The sequence below is a fragment of the Hemicordylus capensis genome, chromosome 5 (assembly GCF_027244095.1).
Source record: "Hemicordylus capensis ecotype Gifberg chromosome 5, rHemCap1.1.pri, whole genome shotgun sequence".
NCBI classification, from domain to species: domain Eukaryota; kingdom Metazoa; phylum Chordata; class Lepidosauria; order Squamata; family Cordylidae; genus Hemicordylus; species Hemicordylus capensis.
In genome coordinates, this window is record NC_069661.1 from 95067021 (window position 1) to 95090637 (window position 23617).

General features: G+C 40.1%; 2 protein-coding genes across 5 annotated transcripts in view; one reads left to right on the forward strand and one right to left on the reverse strand.

The window, feature by feature from the left end:
- Nucleotides 1-23617, reverse strand: part of PAICS (phosphoribosylaminoimidazole carboxylase and phosphoribosylaminoimidazolesuccinocarboxamide synthase) — a 57322-nt gene that overhangs the window by 17619 nt on the left and 16086 nt on the right. For 2 of the 3 annotated variants that reach the window (XM_053257317.1, XM_053257315.1), the window contains exons 6-10: nucleotides 19220-19306; nucleotides 12900-12971; nucleotides 11494-11853; nucleotides 10719-10784; nucleotides 9367-9557 (exon numbers count right to left, since the gene is read on the reverse strand). In XM_053257317.1, coding sequence (XP_053113292.1) covers nucleotides 9367-9557; nucleotides 10719-10784; nucleotides 11494-11853; nucleotides 12900-12971; nucleotides 19220-19306 — 776 coding nt within the window. The remainder of the gene's footprint in view (nucleotides 1-9366; nucleotides 9558-10718; nucleotides 10785-11493; nucleotides 11854-12899; nucleotides 12972-19219; nucleotides 19307-23617) is intronic. The other variant, XM_053257316.1, reaches the window with a different exon arrangement.
- Nucleotides 1-23617, forward strand: part of PPAT (phosphoribosyl pyrophosphate amidotransferase) — a 78451-nt gene that overhangs the window by 4798 nt on the left and 50036 nt on the right. The window contains exon 1 of one of the 2 annotated variants that reach the window (XM_053257327.1): nucleotides 5754-5779. The exons of the other annotated variant lie outside the window; for it this stretch is intronic. Within the exon in view, the coding sequence (XP_053113302.1) occupies nucleotides 5769-5779 (11 nt within the window). The 5' untranslated portion in view covers nucleotides 5754-5768. Of the gene's footprint in view, nucleotides 1-5753; nucleotides 5780-23617 lie in introns of those variants that run through there. 2 annotated transcript variants of the gene reach the window in all.

A 23617-nucleotide genomic window follows, 5' to 3' on the forward strand; every position in this document is an offset into this window, starting at 1 on the left:
AGAGGCGTGGTCCGGCACTGGGGGGAGTGTCACTTTAAGGGCGGGGGGTAGTACTTACCCCTCCCGCCGCTCTTCCCCCTCCGGCGCTTGACTTTAAGGAAACGTTTTTGGGGCGGCAGGGTTCCTCCCTGCTGCCCCTGTCCCCATCGTTGTCAGCAAAACTCTGAGCAAGTAGAAGCTGGCGCCACGCGTGCACCCGTCGCGGCGCATGCCTGTTGTCACCGCCAGCATGCACGCGCCACATACGTCACACATTTGTGTGTGATGTATGCAGTGTGCGTGCCGTGACGGGCGCATGCGTGGCGCCAGCTTCTACTTGCTCAGAGTTTTGCAGACAATGATGGGGGCAGGGGCGGCAGGGAGGAACCCTGCCGCCCCCAAAACGTTTCCTTAAAGTCGAGCGCCAGAGGGGGAAGAGCAGCGAGAGGGGTAAGTACGACCCCCCCCGCCCTTAAAGTGACACACACACACAGATCGCCCAAATTCTGGACTGGTCCGGAGGCCTTTTGCATGGCTCCGGACCGGTTCGGTCACACCACTACTAGGGATATGCATGGAACTGTGGCAGAGAGGCTCGAAGGTGGTGGTCTCCCTTTAAGAGTGGGGGAGGATGCACTTACCCCTCCCACCGCTTTCCTCCCACCAGGGTCCATGTTTCTTAATGCCCATCTGGGAGGTACGCTGCTGCCCCGATAGGCATTAAGAAACACGGACGCTGGTGGGGGGAAAGCGGCGGGAGGGGTAAGTGCACCCTCCCCCGCTCTTAAAGGGAGACCCCTGCCACCTTCGAACTGGCGGAACCTTCCTTCTATGCACATCCCTACTGCCTACCATGGCAAAACAGGCGCTTAAAGACTGTCACATGGTGCTAGTTGTACCTAGTTACAGGGACTTAAATATATTTCTCTCAGTAGAACTTACAACTAGGGATGTGCATGGACCTGTTCAGAGGCCATTCTACTGGCCTCCAGACCGGTCTGGACATGGGCGGTTCAGGGTTCGGAAGGGTTAGGGTGGGGGGTTCAGTTAAGGGCGGGGGCTTACCCCTCCCGCGTTTTCCCAACTCCGGCGCCGTAGTTATTGTAAAAATCCAGCGGCAGGATCCCTCCTTGCTGCCCGCTTCAATTGACGATGGCTCCTCCTCCGTGGTAAAAAAATCCCTTGCGCGTATGCGCGCAAAAGGCTTCTTAAAGACTTTTGCAGCCCAGCAGGGAAGGGGGCGGGAGGACATCTCCCTGCCGCCCGTTTCTAGAGAGCGAGCGGTCGGGGCAAGATTTAAGGGGGCGGCAGGGGGCTTCAAGGGGGCGGCAGGGAGGTATCCTGCCGCTTGATTTTTTACCACGGAGGAGGAGCCATCGTCGATTGGAGCGGGCGGCAAGGAGGGATCCTGCCGCTGGATTTTTACAATAACTACGGCGCCAGAGTTGGGAAAACGCGGGAGAGGTAAGCCCCCGCCCTTAATGGAACCCCCCACCCCAGTGCTGGACTGCAGCTCCGCGGTTCCGTGCACACCCCTACTTACAACTTGATCCATTGCATACTTAGATGCAAGTCCCAACTGAGTTCAATGGGACTTACTCCCTAGTAGTGATTTCCTAGTCTTAGCCTGTAATCCTCTGTATTGTGTCTTCCTCCTCCACCCCTGGAGGCTGCTAACAAGAACATATACGCAACAATAAAACAAACTATTAATCAGCAGCAATCAGGAAGTTTATGAATCAGGTCAGTAATATTTTTCTGCCCTGACAGAGCGCTTCCAGAACATAAGCAGTGTTCAGAAGTAATAGCACTCTTGCACAACAGTACAAGTACAGAAGCACTGGGGGAGTTTTGCAAAGGCTCTTGCTGCATCCCTCAGACACTACTAATGCACGCGCTTCATTAGAGTGTCAGCCCCAGCTGTTCTTTCATAGCTTTGATAAGAATTCCTGAGTATTTAAAACTAAGTTTGACTGTCCAACAACTACAGATCATTTTGCATACCACAGGGCTTGACAAATTCCCAGCGCTAGGAAGCCATAACACCTAGAAATTTGACCATGGTGCTCAGATTAGGATATTTAGAGGTAAAGCTATTTAACTTTTTAAAATTATTATTATTTGTTCCAAGCAGCCCTGTTTCTGTTCTAAGCATGTTACTTGTAAAGGGGATAAAGAGAAGACCGTTTACCTTCCCCTCCACAATGTCTATCACTACATCTGGTAATTTTGTCAAGTGTCCATTGTCTGGGAGCTGGTATCCAAATTTGGGGGCTGGCTCCCAGATCAAAAGAAAATTTGTCAAGGCTGGGCATACCAGATAAATGACATATGCTCCAGCCACTGCAACAAATATATTTTCATACATATATGCAAGAACCATGGGACTTATTGAGCAGCTCATCAAAATTTCAGTTATAGGACACTGTAAAGAGTTCAAAAAAACACTTTTTGTTTGGGTCATAACTGTGCTATTGGGTGGGTTCAGACACCATACAGGGCACACTTTATTTTAACTAAGGTTTATTTAAGAATCCAGGATTGATAAAGATGTTCCCCAAATCTTGATTTTTCACCCTATCATGGTTGCTCATGTTCTGCCCCCTCATCTTGCTTCTATATGTGAGAATCCTTTGAGGGCAAAGCAACTGAAACAAACCAAGGTTAAATCATTACAGGTCAGACCGTGATTAGGACAAACTAAACCTTAGGTTGATATTGTGATTTGACTGCCAAAAATAAGCTATTGTTTAACTAGTGGGGGTTCAGACGTACAAGCTAACCATAGTTAGATAAAATAAATCATGGTGCTGTGTGATGTCTGATCCGCCATTTTGTGTAGTATGTTGTACCCCAACACACAACACAGAAAATCTAACACAATTTTAAAAGGACTTACTGAAATCAGAAATGTTCTGCAGCAAAACTTGCTCACATCATAAGGTACATGACTGGAACAAATGCTAATTAGTGGGGAAATGTTTATCATAAAATATGTGGAAATGGTGTTGGATTGAGGAACTCTCTCTAAAATAACATTTGTGGAGGTCCACGATCAAATACTGTGTTCAGATGGAAGATTTTTTTGCTTCTTTCACAAGATTAGAAACCTCTATGATGTAGAGGAACATTCCTTGACATCTAAGATTATAATATATGTTTTTTATGATCTCACCTGAATCAGATGCCTTCAAAGCCCCTCCTCTATCTTCTAGTTGACATCATAATGTTTGACTGAACCAATGCCATTTTCAGCCTGATCCTATTCATGTTTACTCAAAAATATGCCCCACTATGCTCAGTGAAACTTACTCCAAGGCAATTATTATTCAATTGGAATCTCTGTGTGGCAGTTTCCCAACACATTAAAGACAATAGGTAACCTGACATGATTTTAGGATTCTCTTCCCCAATCACGCACCCTGACTTTTCACATCATTAAAGAGTGTGTTCATCCTATTTTCATATAAAACAGACATTAGATGGTCTTACTTGAACAGTAAAAAGAGTGCACAGTAGTAGGGCACTGAATCCTCCACACTTCTTTTTCTCCTCTTCCTGCAGCTGGTTACTTTAGACACTTTTTGCTGTTCTTGGCTCAGTTTAGAGTAAGACAAAAGAAAGGTACTTTTGGATTTCTTTGAGGTGTCTAACTTATGAATTGCTTAATATGAATCGTATTTCTTGAATGCATATGCAATATTTTCCCTTTTTTCAGTCTCTTTTTCTCTTTGGTCATTAATATGAGGACTGGATTTTTAAAGACTATTATAGGTGTGTTAGCATCAGAGAGAATGAAGACTTTTGTTCTGTTATTTGGGAAAGCTTGGGTTGTTATAAAACCTGTTACAAAACTAAGATGCCCAACAAAGAAAGAAAGAGATTGAGCTGTATTACTAACATCTTGTTCTAAGCACTTTATGTACGTTAATCAATAAAGTAAAAACGTCATGAGAGTCCTTGACCCAGATGACTCTGCAGTGTCCATTTTGACACAAACACTGTGCTTGTTAATTTTTTTCCAAAAGATACTCTTAATTTGAGAAATACTTTGGCAAGAATGAGATATGCCACAGACTGCTCTGGGAATTTCTAAACACATTCTGCTTTCTCCCAATCAGAACACTTTGGTAGTGCTCAGTGCAGTAAAATTTCATTTGAATAAAAGTGGTATTTATTATAGAAAAGATGGGAAATTGTGTGCTTACATTTTGTTTCAGTTACTGTTGAAACAAAAAATCTTTGTTATGAACCATCTTGGTTCTGTATTATGCCTTTCCACTTCCTGTTGTCATAACATTATAAAGATTAAACTGCCACTACATTTAAGATGATACATTTTGTGAAAGCATGAGAAATGTTATCTATTCATTTGTGAAGAAAACTTGATTTCTCATCTGACATCACTTACATGTTGTTACTTTTTTTAATGCTGTTTGGGAAAGCACCTACATGTATTTCCACAAGATAATTTTTGACATTAATATTTTGAAATAGGCTAATGTAAATTAGAATTGTTAAAAGTTGTAAATGGAAAAAAATATGGTAAACTGGAAATTACCAGTGTTTTGCTGAAGTTACATTTCCTATGGAATTGCAAATCTTATTTGCAAGAGTGTAGGAAATTAATCCTAGTATTGGAACTGAGATCTTGATCCAAAGAAGGTTGGTTAGTTCCAAAGCCCTGTTGAGATCAATGGAACTTAAATTGTTCCTAAGGAACTTGTCCCATTTTCTCTGGATTGGAATCTAAATGATTATAAATTTGATACTTGTTTTACTTTATAAGTGCAAATAGAATTGTCTGCTACAGGCCATAACAAATTCTCTTTGGATCTAAAAGCCAGCCGAATAATTTGAGAGGCTGACAGTGGACACTTGACAAAATTATCAGAGACTGTGGTTGACATTATGGAGGGGCAGGGTAAATTGGCTTCATATTATCTCCTTTACAAGTAACATACTTGGAACAGAAACAGGGCTGCCAGGGCCAAATAATCTTATTAAATAACTTTGCCTCTAAATAGCCTAGTCTCGGCTCCTTGGTGCTTGGTGTATATCCTTTTCTTTACATCACCTGGTGTGCAATTAAGGATGCGGCTGAGCACTTTATGCACACAGAAATGAAGTTATTTAAATGTATTTGGTTATTTCTGGGTAATGGAGATGAATCAAAGGTGCAGCTGAGGATGGTCATCTTCTCTGCTAGCCAAATAATCTCTAGAAGATTATTAACTTCTAGCTAATCCATAGAAGTTACATCTTTGTAGGCAACTGAGTAACACTCTACAGGACTCCCTTGCTACTTGTGCTTCTGTCACTGCAACACAACTGTAGGTCAAGAATAAGATGGGAACCCAGTTGGGTTAGATACACTGAAGGCCAAACTTAGCTCAAATGTATCATCCTGGCCTTTTCCTGCGTCCTATCAGTTTATTCATGAGAAGGCCAGACAGTAGAGTGAATACATCCGTATGGAATCTGTTAATCGTGTGGACATGTCTCCTCATGAGCACATTTACTCAAGTGATAATTTGCTAAGTTTTATTTCTGAGATTGTACCATCGGAATGTCACTGTATATTTGCCACATTACTGAGAGCCAGTGTTGGGTAGTGGTTAGATTAATTTAGGATCAGGGAGATCTGAGTTGAAATTCCCTCTCAGCCATAAACCCACTGGGTGACCTTAGGCAGTTACTATCTCTCAGCTTAAGCTCCTTCACAGGGATTGTTGTGAAGATGAAACAAGTAGGCAGAAGAACTATGTACACTGACTGCCCTGAGCTCCATGGAGGAAGGGTGAGATTAAATCTATCTATCTATCTATCTTTGAAACTTTCTCATGTGGTTGTTTTACACTATAAGTGAAGTTCATGCTGAAAATGGTTGGGGCTACTGCAGCACTATTTCCAAACTTCAGTTCTTTCTTGCAACATACAAGAATCCTTGGTTATCCCCAAGTAGAAAGTTGCTTTTCCAGCTGTTGATAATATACTAAAGCTAAGAAAACCACAGGGCTCTGTGGGCTTCAGGAGTAAAAATCGACTTGATGGCACACTTTACCTTTAAACTACTGGAAATTATTTGCTAGGAATGCTAAAAAAACAAAACACCTTTTGGTAAGTCTAAAGAGAAGCACAGCAAATAACTAGCCAAAGATTAAAGACCCAAGTTTTTGTTGCTGGTTAAGTAGTTAGAAAGCATGTTTAAAATGGAAAAAGATTATGGGCATACCTTAGTCCAGAAAGCTGAGAGAAAAGGTTTAATATACTTCTCTAAATTACCAAGTGAATCAACAGTGATTTTTAATTTGGAACATTAAATAACTTAATAATTAAGCTGAAATGTGTTTAATTTAAAATTCTGTTGATATCAATGAAAATTTCCAAATACAGGTGAATTCATATGACTGGTGGCCTGTGGCCTGAATGTGTTGAATTGTTTAGACACACATGCATATTCTACATGTAATAAGGACCAATCTGTCTTAGACTGGTGGAATTGCAGTTATCTAAAAAATTGTGGATTAGGGTGGATGAAAGGCAGTGCATGAAAGAAGCTACTCTCCAGTTGTCTTCAGCCCCTTAAATTACTGGAGAATACAGAATTTGCTATGGGAAAACATTTGGGATTAAATTTTCATGGATTGTTGTTATCAGAATGCCCAGGACGGAACAAAAAGCACTATAGGTTCTGAGCAATTTGCAAAGAAATGAGCTTCCTCTATGACCTAACAAGGAATGTTTCTATACACTAGATCTTTGCTGGACTGAAAGTGATGGGTGTGGCTGATTGTATATTGCATTGTTCATATAGGACTATTGGAACTTAGCAGATGCATATGTAGATGTGAAAGTGGGTACACATTCTTGATCCAGCAATAAATGCATACAACCAAAATGCTGTACAGGAGAACCTCAATATTTGCAGGGGTTCCATTCCGGGCTGCAGCCACTGATATGGAAACAGCGGATATAGAGTCATTGGGAAGCTATGGGATCATGGGGGTTAGGCTCCCGATCGGCTGAAAATTGGCCAGTTTTCATGGAGGGGCTTCTTACTGTGCTCTCCTGCTCCCCTGAGTCATACTGTGTCCCCAAATTGCCCAAAAATTGGCTTCTCCCCATTCTTTAAACAAAGACAGGAGCCATTTGGTGGCTCTGTCAAAGAAAATGGCAGCCAGAAACACTTCTGTGGTCATTTCCAGCCACCTCTGACCCACGGGTATGTGAGGTCGGCCTGCCCCCCCCCCTTTTTGCGTATACAGAGGGCAGGTGTCTTTTTCCCAACCGCGATATGCAAATCTGCGGATATAAAATCTGCAGATAATTAGGTCCACCAGTATACCACTATAGCAATTAGAACTGGATTAGGGTCTTGCTGAGTTTGATTTTTTAGTTTCATCCATGTCACACAGACAAGTTTAAAAGTCAGATATAATAAAACAATATATTCTCTTTTCCTTAATGGACATTTCATATACAAATTATGGAGTATTTTTACTTTATTTTATGGTTTTTGATGGTTTTTGTTAATATATTTGATATAAGTGTTTTGGAGATGGTGATGAGGCAAAAGTCAGTTATTTAAGGAAATTTACCCGACACATACTTTTTCAAACATTAAAAGTGTATTTCTGATTACTAAAATTTGTGGCAATTTTCTCACCAACATTAAAGGGTTCAAGGTGGCATCATGCTCCACTTCTCAAACTGCTCTGTTTGGCCGGTACGTCTCCCATTCACTTCAATTGGGTTTTGGCTGACTAATATTTTTGAGGAAATTACATCCTGATGCTAACCATATTTACTTTATTATTTATTTATTTATTAAATTTATATGCCACCTGACTCCAAAAGCTCTAAGCGGTTACTTGGAAGGTTTACTTGGAAGTCCAAATGACTTCAGTTGAATTTACTTCCAAGTAGGTATGTTTAGGATTGACGCTGGAGTGTTTTAGTCTAAGATTCTAAAGAACTCAAGCAGTTGAAAAGTTAGGAACACAAAACAAAAAGCAGTTTTGTGTTAGCGGGCTGCATAATTAGGGACACAGACAATGAATACAACAACATTATTGTGTTTATAAGATTTAATGGACTAGAACCCACTTTATCAGAAGCCTGCTTTGTGGGCTCTGATTCATGCAAGCTTATGAGGTCGTTCTCATGACTGGGCGGACATGGCGGTGGAGAAGGCTGCAGAAGCCCGCCTTCCCCGCAGACTATCTCAGAGGACCATCTGGGTGCATGGATTGTGTGCCCAGATGGTCTGCCACTGCCCCAGGGAATGCGGAGGCTGGGACGTGTTGATCTGGCCCCCAGAAATACCACAGTTACAGAATGTGCCATGCATTGTGGGGCTCCGCATCATGGCTACTCACAAGGAGACCACCAGAGGGGAGCTGAAAAGCCACCTCCCAGCTCCAGGGGTCTTGCCAGCATGCCCTGCATGCTCGCGCAGGGCATGCTGGAGCTTCTGGGGGCCAATCGGGCCCCGCTCTCACCAGCCCCCACTGGCTCCGTCACAGAGCCGGCAATTGTGTGGGCGGCCGCCCAGGGCTCCCGCTGTGCTCATGTGCAGGGAAAGCGGGCTTAGCCCACTCTCCCCGCTCACCCTTCTAAACCGGGTCTCACTGATCGTGAGACCTGGCTCATGATGTGTGAGCACTGTAAGATATTTTCCTTAGGAGATGGAGCCGCTCTGGGAAGAGCATCTAGGTACCAAGTTCCGTCCTTGGCATCTTTGTGATAGGGCTGAGATTCCTGCCTGCAACCTTGGAGAAGCCGCTGCCAGTCTGTGTAAACAATACTGAGCTAGATGGACCTATGGTCAGACTCAGTATATGGAAGCTTCCTATGTTCCTAACCCTCCAGTGATGGGTGGGTGCCTGTCAGTCTTTTAATGTTGGCTGAAAGCAGCTGGCACTGACAGACAATAAGCTCAACGGGGTTAAAGGAGCACTCACTCCCTTGACCTCATTTAAGAGGTGGGCTCCCTAGGTGGGTTTGCCACCTAGGCGCCACTGGGAGCCAGTTGGCTTCCAGCGGTTCTCACAGGCAGCCAATACTGAGTTTAGCTGCCCTAGCGCAGTCTTGGCTGCTCCTGAGAACAGCCTCTATGTCAGGCTTACTCCTCTAGAATGGTAAGGGTGAAATCAAGATTTCCACGCATTATCTCTTAGTTGAGTTAAACAGTGAAATGATTTCCCAGATTAGATAACAGTATTTTAACTACTCAGAAGAATGGCGTGCAAATCTAGATTAATTTTATCCTAGTCTGGATCATTGATTACTAGCTAGAGATGTTTTCACTACTGTCATCTAAAGGTTGTTTCACTTTCCTGTGCATAAAAACCTTGGTAGCAACAAAAAAAAAAATTAACCAACCTGTTGTACCTCAGGGAGGACGCTATTCAGCTGTGTTCTGTTGATATCCTGCAGTTCTTCCTGTTTGTAAAATCTCTCTAGAAGCGTCCTTTGGTTCTTGATTACAGTATGCATGCTCTCAGATATACCTCTTTGTGACTGGATTGCTGCATTCTCAGGAGTACTCTTCTTACACTGAACAGGTGTGGGCTCTGTGGGAAAAAGCCATTCCATTCAGAGATAGTACAGCTTTGTGCAGAGATAAGCCTTTACTGGCTTATTCTGTCCTCCAAATGACCTTGCAAAGCTTAATCTTTGGAAGGGTGTTATGTATATCAAAGAGAGAGAGAGAGAGAGAGAATTAATTGTCCAAGGTCACCCAGTGGGCTTGGTGACTGAGATGGAATTGAATTGAGGTCTCCATAGTCCAAGTCAATCACCTATATTGACTATAACACTTCTCTCAGAGTACTGTCATATTATGTTTGAGATTAAATCATTTTACTATCCTGAGGTCAGTGTGTGGATGTTGCCATTCAGTGGATATGAACTACTGACTGGATAAATTGATTTTTCCTGAGACTGTAAAAACTATGAGCATGTGAACTGCCCAGGGACATATTTTGCATGGGGCGGTATATAAATGTACTAAATAAATAAAGATGTGGGCCAAAGGGCTATGGGATAGAAGAGGTGTAAGCAATCATGATTATGTAACTTTAACATTTAAGAGAAAAGTATGATGATGATTCACAAGAGCAGTAATAGTAGATAAAGCATTATTTCCGGCTAAGTTAGAATCTGAATGGATGGCCCCAGACTTATGAATAATAAGACCAAATGGCTATAGAATGCAAAAGGTACAATGAAGTGACTATCATTATGCAAGGTTAAATGCATGGAATAAGTACAGTGCCATGATAATTTACATCAGCAATAATAGGTGATGGTTAATTAAATTATTGCCTATTACTTCTGTTATAAATTTATTGTACTTATCTTCTGCATTTAGTCTCTTATAAGACTAGTCAGTGACACTGAGAGAGAATTGCTTGGCCCCAGTACAGAGACGAGGGTTGCATAGGGTTTCATGTGCTTAAGCACATAATTGTGTCCCATAGATCTACAGGTACATTTATTAAACAACTTACCCATCTATAATGGCATCCTTTGGAACCTGTGCACACAGAATGCAGTTCTCTGCATCCATCCTTGTTTTTTATTCACATTGTAATTCTGTATAAAGTGTATGTCTACAAAGTTCCTTAGATACCATGTCTTAAGATGATGATGAATGGATTAGATATTTCATTTTCAAAAACTTGTTTCTATCAACTAATTAGCATAATGCAATAGCAGCAAGAAATTTATACCATCTTCAGGTGCTTTTCTCTTGACACTCAGCGGTATTGTGTCCGTAACAGCTTCTGTAACTGTCTCTTTAAAAAAAAAAGAGTTTTGTGATTAAATGAGGTTATGATGCGTTCTAATAATGACATATACATCTCAGGGAATATTGCTTGAAGCCCTAAGCAAAATATTCTACGACCATTATTTATTATATTAATAAGGCTAAAAGGAAGAGAAGGGAGTGTGTCCCATTCTGCTTGTTTAACCATAGATAGATAGATAGATAGATAAAGTTTATTACGGTCATAGACCAGTTAATCTTTGTTTTACAAAATATTCGATTAAATAATGCAGGCTTTACGAAGCTTACATACAGTAAAACAAAATTTGGCCACATTAACAGTCATCACAGGTTTAAAATTGGATAGCAGATACTCCAAGTAAAAAAGATCAGTGTGGCCCGGACAATTCTTTAGCAAAGGTAAAATAAACTTAGAACAACTATCCCTATACAATTCACAGTAAAGAATTACATGGGCAGTGGTCTCTATTTCAACTTGTTTAACCATGGTTTAGCAACTCAGGAGAGTTGTACCTGCAACAGCCACTAGTGTGCTGACTTCTGATTTTCTGTTGGGATATGACATATTGGTCGAGGTTTAGAAGCAACTCACTGCCTTTCTCCTATTATAGTACCTTGAATAAGGCATAATAAATCTTCAGTTGTTGCTGCTTTTTGTTGATGATCATTTAAAGGTCTAATATAAAATTTGTTTTCTCATCACTGCAAGTGCATACCTAAGGGCTGGCTTCTCAAAATGCAGTCAATTTCATCATAAAATCTCATCCTCCTTTTTGCATTTCCAAGCTGATCATTTTCTTTTTGCAGTGCACGATATTCATATTTTAAGTTCTTGTATTTTGTGCGACACTGCTTCCAGTCTCTGTCTATTCCAACTTTCACTAGCCTTCTGGCAATCTCCTCAAATATTTCTTTATTTCTTGTTGCTCCTTCAAGCATTTGTTGTATCTCCTCATCTGCCCATATATTTATCAGAGCTCTGACTTCATTGTCACACCAGTGCTTTCCTGCTCCAGTATCATTAATTGTAATAACCTTAAAGTGATTCTGTGCTTCATCCAAGGACATTTGATTGTCTAAAAATACAAAACAAAATAAGTAACCCAAAAAAATTAATAGCTGGGAATTAATAAATATGTGGCCTTATTCTCCTATAAAGGTAATAGGAAATGAATACATTCTGAATTGGACTGATTGGCTGACATCCTGACTAAATTAACTCAAGGAAGCCCCATTGAAATTAAAAGGACAAGTTACGCACTCCTAAATTCTTTCTTAACTTTTTTCTTTCATTTCCGTGAGGGTTCCTCGAGTGAATTTAGTCAGGATGTAGGCTACTGTGTATTTCAGCAGGGGGAAAGAAAGGTCTGAAGAAGAAAAGTGTTCTAACAGTACAGTATGGAATTGTGTATGGAAGATTTTTGTCTGTCATAGTAAATATAACACTAGGGATGTGCCCAAAACAGATTTTGTGTTTCATTTTGAGCTCGAAATGATAAATATTCGAAACACTGTGTTGAAACAGCAGCCAAACTGGCTGTTTTAACAAAACAAACTCAAAATGTTTTGAGTATATTGAGCACCGTTTTGGAGGGCTGTTTTTCCGGGGAGAGCTAGTCTAACGATTGGGTTCTGTGGGTAGACCAGACCTCTGCCCCACACTTTGCATGTTGGCCTGCCTCAGAGGACTGATCTACCAGGTAGATCACATAGAGTTGACATGCTAAGTCTGGGGCAGAGCCCTGGTCTACTCGCCTCACATGGTGTGTGGTCTACCCGCCAAACCCAATCGGTAGACCAGCTCTCCCTGGAAAAATAGCTCTCCAAAATGGCGCTCAAAACATTTTGACTCGAAATGGGGTCATTTTGTTTTTATCTTGGAATGCTCAAAAGGGCTCATTTAGAGCTCAAAACATTTTGTACATCTCTACACTACACTACAAAATCCAGATTCGGAAGCAGCATACAGACTGTTAATCCATTGTAACGGTAGTAGCAGTTTACTCAAAGGTTCTTTTGAATGTGTTCTCTTTTTGTTGGGAGGATATGCATAGGCAGAAGATAAAAAACTGGAGTTGGAAGGACTTGACACCCACCCCCTGCTTCTCCTTCAATCACTTACCTGCCCCTGATTTCTGCCTATATATTGAAAAGCCAGATGTGTCCTCTGAGCCTGTGCTGATAGAATCATCATCTGTTGTAAAGAAAAAAGAGTGTTTTTTAAAAAATTTATTAAAGTGATAATGGTATAATGATACATAGCCCTTCTCTCACCAATTCGTGATCCATTCTGAAATTAAAATGGCTAGAACTGAGGTAATATCTGAAGCAACAGTTTCCACGTAGATATATTAGTATTCTTGAATGGTTTGCAGACATTCACCATAATGTGCTTGAGAAAAAGCAATGGTGATATGGATCCTTCCAATTTCACCTGCATCACCCTTCCCACCTCCTTTCAAAATGTGGACCTGAACAAGGGAAATGGAACAAATATTTATGTTCAAAATGTAACCACAAACTCATAAAATTAACTACAAGCAGCCTTTAAAAATAATTTCTCTCTTTGACCCTTGGCAAATAGTAGTATAAGCTGCTCAAAGGGCTGCCGAGGGCCCAGATATATTCCTGCCACATGGCAGCTTAAAGGTTGCATCACACGAGGCCAGTAAGGTTTACTGCTACAACCGGGCAGAGCTTCAAACTTTGTAGGTAGCACGCAAAGCATTTACATCATGCCATTTAAATGGATGGGACGGCAGTTTGGACTATCATAGTAAGTTCTAGTCTCTAGCTCCTTGGCAGCTTTTTTTAGTACTTGTGTCTGGTTAGGTTTTCTTGCCTTTAGAATGAACATGATTTCATTACTACTCTTTTGCTGTGGAAAATGTATTTTTGAGGATTAAGAAGCATTACTGTTGATGATCAGTTCTGAATGCAGCCCATGGTGTGCAGCCTAATCCCATGGCCTGCATCATGGGACTTGTATCCCACTGGGAAGTCCCACTGGGGTCAACTGGACTTACTCCCAGTTAAGTATGCATAGACTTGCATATCAACCATTCAGTCCCATGTGTGTTTTACTTGGAAATAACTGCTCCTGTGTTTCATGGGTCTTACTCCCAGAAAAGTGTATGCTGGGTTGCAACTTTAGGAAATAATTCTGGCTCGCCCTTTTAAAGGTATTTCACAAGAGTAATTTATTCTCCAAATTTCTACTTATCATTGCTAATCAGAATGTATCCATTATTGTTACATTGTGCTGCTGCTCCCATAGGCAAGGCAGCGATCTACACCAAATTATAATTTAAAACTCCAGAAGGTTTTCTGACTTTCAATTGATAATGGAGGCCTCCATGCAAACAAACAACATGCAAGAAGTCAGTTCTTGGAAACAAGGTCTAAACTAATCTGCTGAATCCTTAAAGGGGAAGAATAAATAACATTGTAACAAAAACATAACATGTAACTTGCTTGCTTCAGTGGGAAACTGCACTGAGAGTTCAGTGTAAGGCAGTGATTTTAAAACCTTGTTCTGGGAAAACCTTGAAAGCTTAAAATTGCAGTATCCTGAGGCTGGCTAGTTGTTTCTTTTAAAACCTGGGATTTGTAGCAAAACATGTAATGTGTCATTCTACAGGGGAAGAAATCTATCAGTGTTGAGTTGTCTTGGTGAAAACTTTTGCTATTTTTCAAATAGCCTGTGAATGATGCTATAGTGTCCTTTGTTTGAAGCTGCTACCAGTTACAGCAGCTGAAGAGAGAGACCTGCATTTTTGGGAAAGCAAATGAATCTACTTTTTATTCAGCTCACATCCAAGTTCACATTAATCTCTCCAAACAGCAACACCTTATTTTTGCCTTTTGTCCCAGTGCTGGCTTTTTCTTTTCTGGGGATGGAGTAGCAACTCTTGTCCAGTTTCATTGTTTAATATAAATCAGCTGTTATTTCCCTGTTTTAGAAAGAAACAAAACCAATCTTCTTAAACACAATGCAAGCAAGAAGCTGTTGGCATGGCATGATTAATGCAGCCATCCAGCAAAACTGTACTGATTGGGCACTTGTTTTGAAAAGCAAAAATGGGGAGTGCTTAGCTGGCAAAGCTGCAAAAAGATACATCGCTATTAGTTTTAAAGGCAGTGATCTCTCTACATTTGCCCATTAGTATCAGATGCCTTTCTTATATTGCCATCATACAAGTAGAGAGGAAAAAAATCTTTATGGTGGATTATACACAAGCTTTTGTGTTCTGGGAAACTTGATCCAGAATATTTCATGTGTAAGTAAGTTCCATTGTCAGCTGTGAAAGGCAAAGATCTCTGAATAAAAATTATTCTATGGCTGCCAGTGGAAACACCCAGACTGTGCCTCTGGTACTTAGCAGCTGGATTGCAGCCTGAAGATCCAACTGTTCCATGTGATGCAGAGGCTTGATATGACTCCTGATACACTCATTTTTCCTACTTTGTTTTCTTAAAGCTCAGAACTAGATAATTAGGATTTGTATTTATTTCACTTTTTCTTTCTTCCCCCAACTCTGCCTCTTGTTCTTCCTTGACATTCCTGCTTTCCTTTCCTGTTCCAGTCCTTGCCAAAATTACAAACATTGCAAATAAAACAAAATATGCAAATTGTGCAACATTTATATAAATGTTCTTTTACATTGCATAATTGAGTACAGACATTTTTGGCAGAGGGTATGAGCAGCTTCAGTTATACTGTTTCATAACTCTTGAAATTAGGGCTGTACTCTGGAACATGATGCTCATGTCAGAAGAAGAGATGCATAGGCATAGCCATAACTCATATTCCTGGAATACATGATTATCCATTGTGGCCAAATGCTTGCTTCCTCCAGTGTAGTAGGCACTATGAACATGATGAGCAGGAATGCAACTTTGTACACTTCCATAAACCTTTCAACAGGGCTTGGGAACTGCTTGTTTAAAATAGCAATTTGTATGTTTGACTATTCAGACAATATGTTCGCTATGTATATAGTGTATATATGAATTGTATGCCAGCTCTCTTTTTTTATCTTTTCCCCACCCCCAGTTCAGGCCTGGCCTACACATGCTGCAGAATAAGGTGTTAGACTTCTACCTCCTTATTCGGCTGCATGTGTAAACCAGGCCTGAAATGAGAAAAAAGAGCACAGCAGACCTGAGGTGGGGGGTTCCGTGTTTGAATGCTTTCCCATATTAGACAGACAACACCTCCTTGCAAGATAAAAATGAACGTATTAGAAGGTGGATTCTATTCCTGCTGCTTCTCTCTGTATTTGTTTTCTAGTTGCAGGAAGGTTTTTTCCTACATACCGAAGCATTCAAAGCTGTGATTCTCTACCTGCGCTCTGTGGTATCATTCATTCTAATCACTTGAGAACCCTTCCATTTCATTCCTATTCCATATTGTTGCATGTGTAGACCAGGCCCCATTGTAACATGATGGAAGTGGGCCTTTGAGCTCTTGATGGTGGTGAGAACTCCAAATATCACAAGAGAATCAGGAATTTTACTGAAAGTGAAATCTGTAAGCCCTCATGAATAACTGCTGAAGTGACACGACTTGAATCTTACCCATTTATTTACATTTATACCCACTGATGGAACGTAGGGTTGTGAATAATAGGGTTCCCAGGAAGACCCAGGCACTGACTGGCCCCAGACCTGCTTAGCTTCAACAAGGTTGCTGTGTCCATGTGCTTTCAGACCATGCCATGGAGCCTGGTCCTGAGTTAGCACCAAACTAGACATTATATTGGCAAATTTATCTCAAATGTGCATTGTCCACAACAATGGGGAGGGGGAGCACTTGCAAAGAATTGGCAGGAACCGGGGTGGTGGTGGAAGTACCATCTCCTTGCAGTATATTTTTCCCCAGCTAGGCTTACTTTCAATTTAGAGACTGCAAATGCCCACTCCCACCCCCAATCCTTGCATTAGCTGTATGAAGGAAATATGTGGTTGGGCACTGTCCATTTCCTTTGTAATATCTAGTCTGGCTCTGCATAGTAGACCTGAGAATGGAGGAATACTGAACTTGTTCTGAAGTACCCGGTGCTTTTATCAATATTCCTCTAAATCATTTTGTTTTTCAAATTACTACTTGTGTGTTTTTGGCTGTGGAATTTGAATGCTGCTGACTTCATGCAATTATCATTCTCAAATGGATTATACATGCCAGGAATAAAGGAGGCACTTCACAGTGAGGAAATCAGTTCACATGACTTATCACTCATAATATCTAACTGTATGGGAATATCTCATTGCATTCATGTGATATGGTTGTCTTTGAACTTCACAGATGTTTTGCTGCATCTATGGAGTCAAATCTACACTGGTTCAGTGTTTTGTTCCATTGTTGCCTTCCTCAAAATGGCATTTTATCTTTTCCTTAACCTAAAAGCTGTTAGAATTGTTTGTTTAGATAAATGGTTGTTCCTTAACAATGTTAGTTGCAAACTGCTGTATTCAAGATGAAAACCACAAATGACATGGTTGTTCCTTAATAGCAGCAGTAATTGGACCTGTTCTGAGGGCTGAGATATGGGCTAGGGTTGTTTTGTAAGGATGGCTGAGATGAGTATTGAAGCACTAAATAATATTCAGAATCGTGGTATGTGTGTGCTTATTGATGATAATACAATAATATAATAATAATAATATTGATGTTGTGAACTGCCCTGAGACCTTGGGTTAGGGCGGTATAAAAATGTTAAAATAAAATAAAATAAAATAAAATAAATAAAAATACAGTTACAGATGGCTGTTCCCATTTTGTAGATGCAAGCGGATGAGTTTAAGTTTATGATGTAGGCTGAAAGACAGAAGCATGCTTAAAGTCAAGAAAGTGTTCAATAGAACTTGCCTGCAGTGCTTCTGAAATAATATGTTTGTGCAAAGGGGGAAAAGAGCCTGTCAGGAAATAGAATCATTCCAGTGAAAGGATATAAGAGAGCCAGCATGGTGTAGTGGTTAGAGTGTTGGACTAGGACTGGGAAGACCCAGGTTCAAATTCTCATTCAGCCAAGAAATTCACTGGGTGACTCTGGGCTAGTCATGTGTGTCAGCCTAACCTTTCCCACAGGGTTGTTGTGAAAATGCTCTTCACATACCGCTTTGGGCTCTTTGTAGGGAGAGCGGGATGTAAATACAAATAAATAAAATATAAGAAACACAAAACTCCATTAGCCCCCATTGCTGCCAGACTAAGAGCATAGGACTAGGGTTTTGGTTCTGATTCCAAGCATCTTCCATTTTCTCTGCCTGTGTCTGGGCTAAGAGCCTGGTGAATCTGAGAAACCAAGTAAACCCCTTCAATATGTACTCAGGAAATTTGCCTTTCGCAAAGGATTTAGCACCAGACTTTGTGGCCAGATGCAGCTTATAACTCATGAAGTGGATGCCAAGTGCAAATACAATGTAAAGCTGTGCCATAGCTGAAGCTTGCTTGTGGATTTGCTAAAGGTGATATTCATTGAAGACCAAGGGCAAGGTGGCGAGGTGGGAGGGAAAGTATTCGCAAAAACAGAAGAAACCACTGATGTCCTTCAGCTGCTTTCACCATCCCAAACCAATTCCCAGATTTAAGGGGTCCAAAGCAATAGGTACATATAGCAAAATACCAATGTGTGGATCCTCAGCCAGCATACATATTAAAAAAAACCTGGCACAGTCGTTCTACAGGGCCTCCCAATATTGATATCTCATAGAAGGTGGCTGGGATATGGCTTCAGGAATTTCCTGAGTTCAGGAAAGGAGTTGCTATAGAGAGAGCTAAGACTTGGAAACAGATCAGACAGTATTTAAAAGTTTTTGAATATCTCTTATTCCTCTGGTTAATAAACTTCCCACCAACATTCATGATGGGCACCAAGTACCCTGGAAAGAAGATGCAGATAGATATCTGTTTATAGCTCTTGAATATAGCCCATGAATTTCTTACACTCAAGGTCAGTTAATATATTTCTTGAGGACTGAAGTCTGATTTTTAAGTCCTTCTGAAAATTTTAAGCTTTATTGACATAAACCTTTAGATAGTGGGTGTGATTGGCAGTTATAAAGGTAAAGTGTGCCATCAAGTCGATTTCGACTCCTGGCGCTCACAGACCCCTGTGGTTTTCTTTGGTAGAATACAGGAGTGGTTTACCATTGCCTCCTCCCATGCAGTATGAGTTGAGGCCTTTCAGCATCTTCCTATATCGCTGCTGCCCAATATAGTACCAGTGAGGATTCGAACCGGCAACCTTCTGCTTGTCAGTCAAGCATTTCCCCACTGTGCCACTTAAGGTGATGATTGACAGTTAGAACCAAACACAAAAATATTTGTTCATAATATGTGAAATCTTTACTGAAAGCACACAGGATACTTAACTAATGTTTTTATACTAAGGTGAGGATGGAGTGGTTACTATTTCACATGGTGAACAACTGACTTACCTATGTCAATTGGCTCTCTCTTTATGTGTGTGAGCTCTGTACCTTCTGGAGGAGTATTAATGGAATCTTCCTCGTCTTCAGCAATTTCTGTGTAAATTCATAGAAAGACATGTAATTTTGTCTCATGTTTAAATCTTTACTAGAACCAATCTCAATAGTTGCTACAAAAAGAAAACTCAATTAATTGGATTTAAGATGTTGACTCTTTTCAAGCAAAGCTTTAAAACAATAACTATTCAATTGATGTACAAGCACTTAAGTATTTCTGTGTTGTGTGCCGTCTCTCATATTGGTGATTTCTTGATTTTGCTGACTGCACCAAGTTTTGGGTGACCAACATTATTCCTTCTATATTATAGAGCCATATTCCTAAATTTTTTCTAGTATGCATGACAAATCCAAGAAGAGAATTCTCTGAGGAAGTTTCAGCAGAGTAATCAGTTATTTTGTCTGTGTATGTGAAGGGGCGGAGTACTGACCTTTAATGTAATTGGTTTCTATCTGTATGGCAGTGCTAACCTTGTGATAGGATGTTACGGATCATATCCTCACAGCTGGGAGACTGAACCAACAAAGAGGTAAATGTCCAAGGTTGTACACAGGGGTCAGTGACTTCAATTTTAACCTGCAAACCATGTCCTGGCGTTGTTAGATAATGCTATTGGCAAATATTGAGCAAGAACATCTAATTGGTAGCTGTAAAGTTACTCAAACTCAGTGTAGGCTTGTTGGCTTTAATCAGTCACTGCTGAATTTTATATTTAAGTTAAATAAGCATTGCTTAGCTTCTTACCTATTCACTGTTAATACAGATGTTTCTTATAGTGCTGAAATTGCAGCCAAGTTTTGCTGCAATTTGTTACAATCCTTTCATATGGAGCAAATGTCAGAACTCACCTTTGCATGATAGTTTTGCTCTAGTTTTCTTTAGGGAGAGTTCAGCCAGTCACCATATCATTTTATAGCTGTTAACAGCAATTTATAGCTGTTAACAGCATTTACTATGATATAATAATTTGGCACCCCCTGCTGGCTAAGTCTTATGTGATTCTTTCTTAAGAAATATGTCGCAACTATGGTTTTGGAAGAGTATCTCAGAATCTTGGTCTGATAATCCTGCTTCTATTCATCAGATGTATGTGTATCCCCCTTCATAAATGAGGGGAGGAAGCATTCTACTTCTGAACAAGCCAAGGTTAGCTGTGACATCCAAACCTGACAAATCCTGACATTCTAAACGGAATGTGCAAACAAGCCAAAATCTAGAGCTTGTGCTAATTCAGGACTGGAAGCAGAATCCTTCCTCCCTTGTACACAAAGGGGAAGAGAGAGTCATGTGCATCCGAGGCTAGGCTGCTTTGCACAGAACCTGAATTAAATCATGGTTCTTTCTGCCATTTGGACTGGGCTTTTGAAATAGTGCCTGACATCCTAAAGCTGCAATTGCACAACAAAAGTGTGCTAGTTTAGGAAGATCATGTTAGCTGCACAAAATCATGAGGTTGCTCGAAATGGCACTCTTGCACAATTGCTTACAAAATGTTCCCTGCAAAACATATGAGGAGTGGCATAGGTTGCACATCTTGTTTCACAAACACAAACATCTTTTTACTAGTGCAATACTAGTCTGGAATGCAAGCTCCAGAATTACTGCAACAGTCTTGCACAATATCCTTAAATCTTCTAATTCTACTCCATGAATAAAAACAAATAGTGGAGGAAAGAGAGTAAGAATATGCAGAGGCGCTCTTACCCCTGGACTTCAGGCCAAAGTCCAGGGCCTCCACATCCAAAATCTGCTTTTGTCTCTCCTGGGTAGCGTGGTTTGTGCCCTCAAGAACCCATGTATTTAAAAATGATGCTTAACATGGGTGGGGGCGGGGTGGGGGCTCCAAAGGCCTTTAGGTCCAGGCCCCAAAATTACCTAGGTACGCCTCTGAAAATATTCGCAAATGGCGATTCGGGCAGGAAGGTTGAAGGGCTTTCTGATTGATATAATATACCTGTATCAAACAGGATTTATACTAATAAGACATATGAAAGACAATTTGAGATTTATACTGAATACAATAGACAATATTTCAAAGAAGAAGAGTAAAGCAGCGATAGTTTTCCTCGATGCAGAGAAAGCTTTTGATAATTTGGATTGGTCCTTTCTGTTTACGGTTTTGGGAAGAATGAACTGTGGGTCAAATTTCCTTTCATGGATTCAAAGTATTTATCGGGAGCAATCAGCAAGATAATAGTGAATGGGTTGATATCAAAAAAATGTGCCATTAACAAGGGTACCAGACAAGTGTGCCCTCTCTCTCCATTGCTGTTTATTTTGGCTCTTGAGCCCTTGGCAAAGAAGATTTGGCAGGAGCAAAGAATTTATGGAATTAAGATGGTGAATCAAGAGCATAAAATAAAATTGTATGCTGATGATGTGGTTCTTTCAATTACTTGGCCAAAGATCTCTCTAGATACAGTAATGGAGCATATAAACCAGTACAACAGGATCTCGGGATATAAGATTAATAAAAATAAAATACAGATCATTACATGGAATTTGCCAGTTATGGAATTATTGTATTTGAAAGATAAGAGTGGATTTCAAACAGCAGCAGAACCGATTAAATATTTGGGCAATAATTTAATGGAATAATAAAGACCTGTTCAAGAACAATTATTTACCAGTGTGGAATCTTATCTTAGCAGACCTAAATACCGTATTTTATGGACTATAAGATGCTACGGACTATAAGACGCACCTTAATTTTAATCCAGTTTTTCAGAGTTTTAACATATTAAACTGTTAAAACATATAAGATGCACCTGAATTTTGGCGGATATTTTTCGAGGAAAAAAGTGAGTCTTATAGTCCATAAAATACGGTAGGTGGAAAAAACTAAATCTTTCTTGGCTGGGGAATATAGCATCAGTTAAAATGAATATTTTACCAAGAGTGAATTTCTTATTTCAAATTATTCCGGTTAAGATTGAAGATAAGATGTTGAATATGTGGCAGAGGCATATAAACTCTTTTTATTTGGGCTTATAAGAAACTAAGAATCAAGTTTAGGATTATGCAAGATGCAAAAGAATGGGGAGGACTGGCTGTCCCTAACTTGAAATTATACTTCCATGCCAGTTGTTTGACATGGATTTCGGATTGGATCAGAGAACCATATGGTCCGATTATGGATATGGAGGGATCAGATCTTTCAGATGGGTTACATACGTTTTTATGGACTAACATAAAAAGAAATGACCAGGACATAAAATCCCACACAATTAGAAATAGTCTGCTAACTGTTTGGGACAAGTATAAGAAAAGGATCAGCCTGGATCTATCACCTTTGGCATTTATTTTAAATATTTTTTTTTTCCATAAAGAAGAAAAATCTAATAAGTTTGATTCTTGGAGAGAGAAGGCATAGAATATGCAAAGTTTAACTACTGGGAAAACAAAACCTAAATCTATTCAAACCCTCATTTTGGAATGGTCCGAAGAACCTTCATGGTTTCAATATTTACAAATTAGCTCTATAGTGCAGAAAGAAATACAAAGACAAAGTGGTAAACTTTGAAATTTAACATAATTTGAAGTACTAATAACCCAAAATGCTGATCATTTACTGGGATTGATATATAAGTTGAAATAAAAGACTGCATGATTAAGTGGATGCAAAATTTAAACAGGACAATTGATATCCAACAATGGGAACATAAATGGAATGTGAATATTAAATTTACAGCAAATAGTACCTTACGAGAAAATTGGTACAAAATGTATTTTCATTGGTACATTACTCCCACGATAATTAGAAAGATGGACAGTAATTATCCTGTTGGAAATCTAAGAATTATGTGGGGACATTCTATCATATGTGGTGGACTTGTGGCAAAGCACAACAATTTTGGGGGGAAATTCACTCTAAGATGCAACAAATTTTAAATATAAACTTCGTCCTTACATAGGATTACTGCTTCCAGGATTCTCTATGCTGCCAATTGGAGATCACAGGCAACCCTGACCTTGGACGAATGGCTATTAAAGCTATGGGAATATGCCTCGGTGGCTAATATAAGTGCTTATTTACGGAGTACCTCAGATGAAATACTTGCGTTAATCTGGGAACCTTTCATAAATTAAAGTTTAGCACAGGATCAACATCCACACCCAAGATCTGTTTGGGGCGGGGGGTGCTGTTTTTTAATACTGAGGCTTGATTAATACATTACTTCTATCTTTCTTTAATATATGATGTGAGGGGGAAGATTGGCAAAGGATGGAAGCGGAATCCCGGATTGTCATATGTAACTGTTGGAAGTTCAAGAGATGATAATGTAATCATGTTATTTCCTTTCCTTTCCTTATTAAATAAAAATATTATTTTAAAAAAATATATTCAC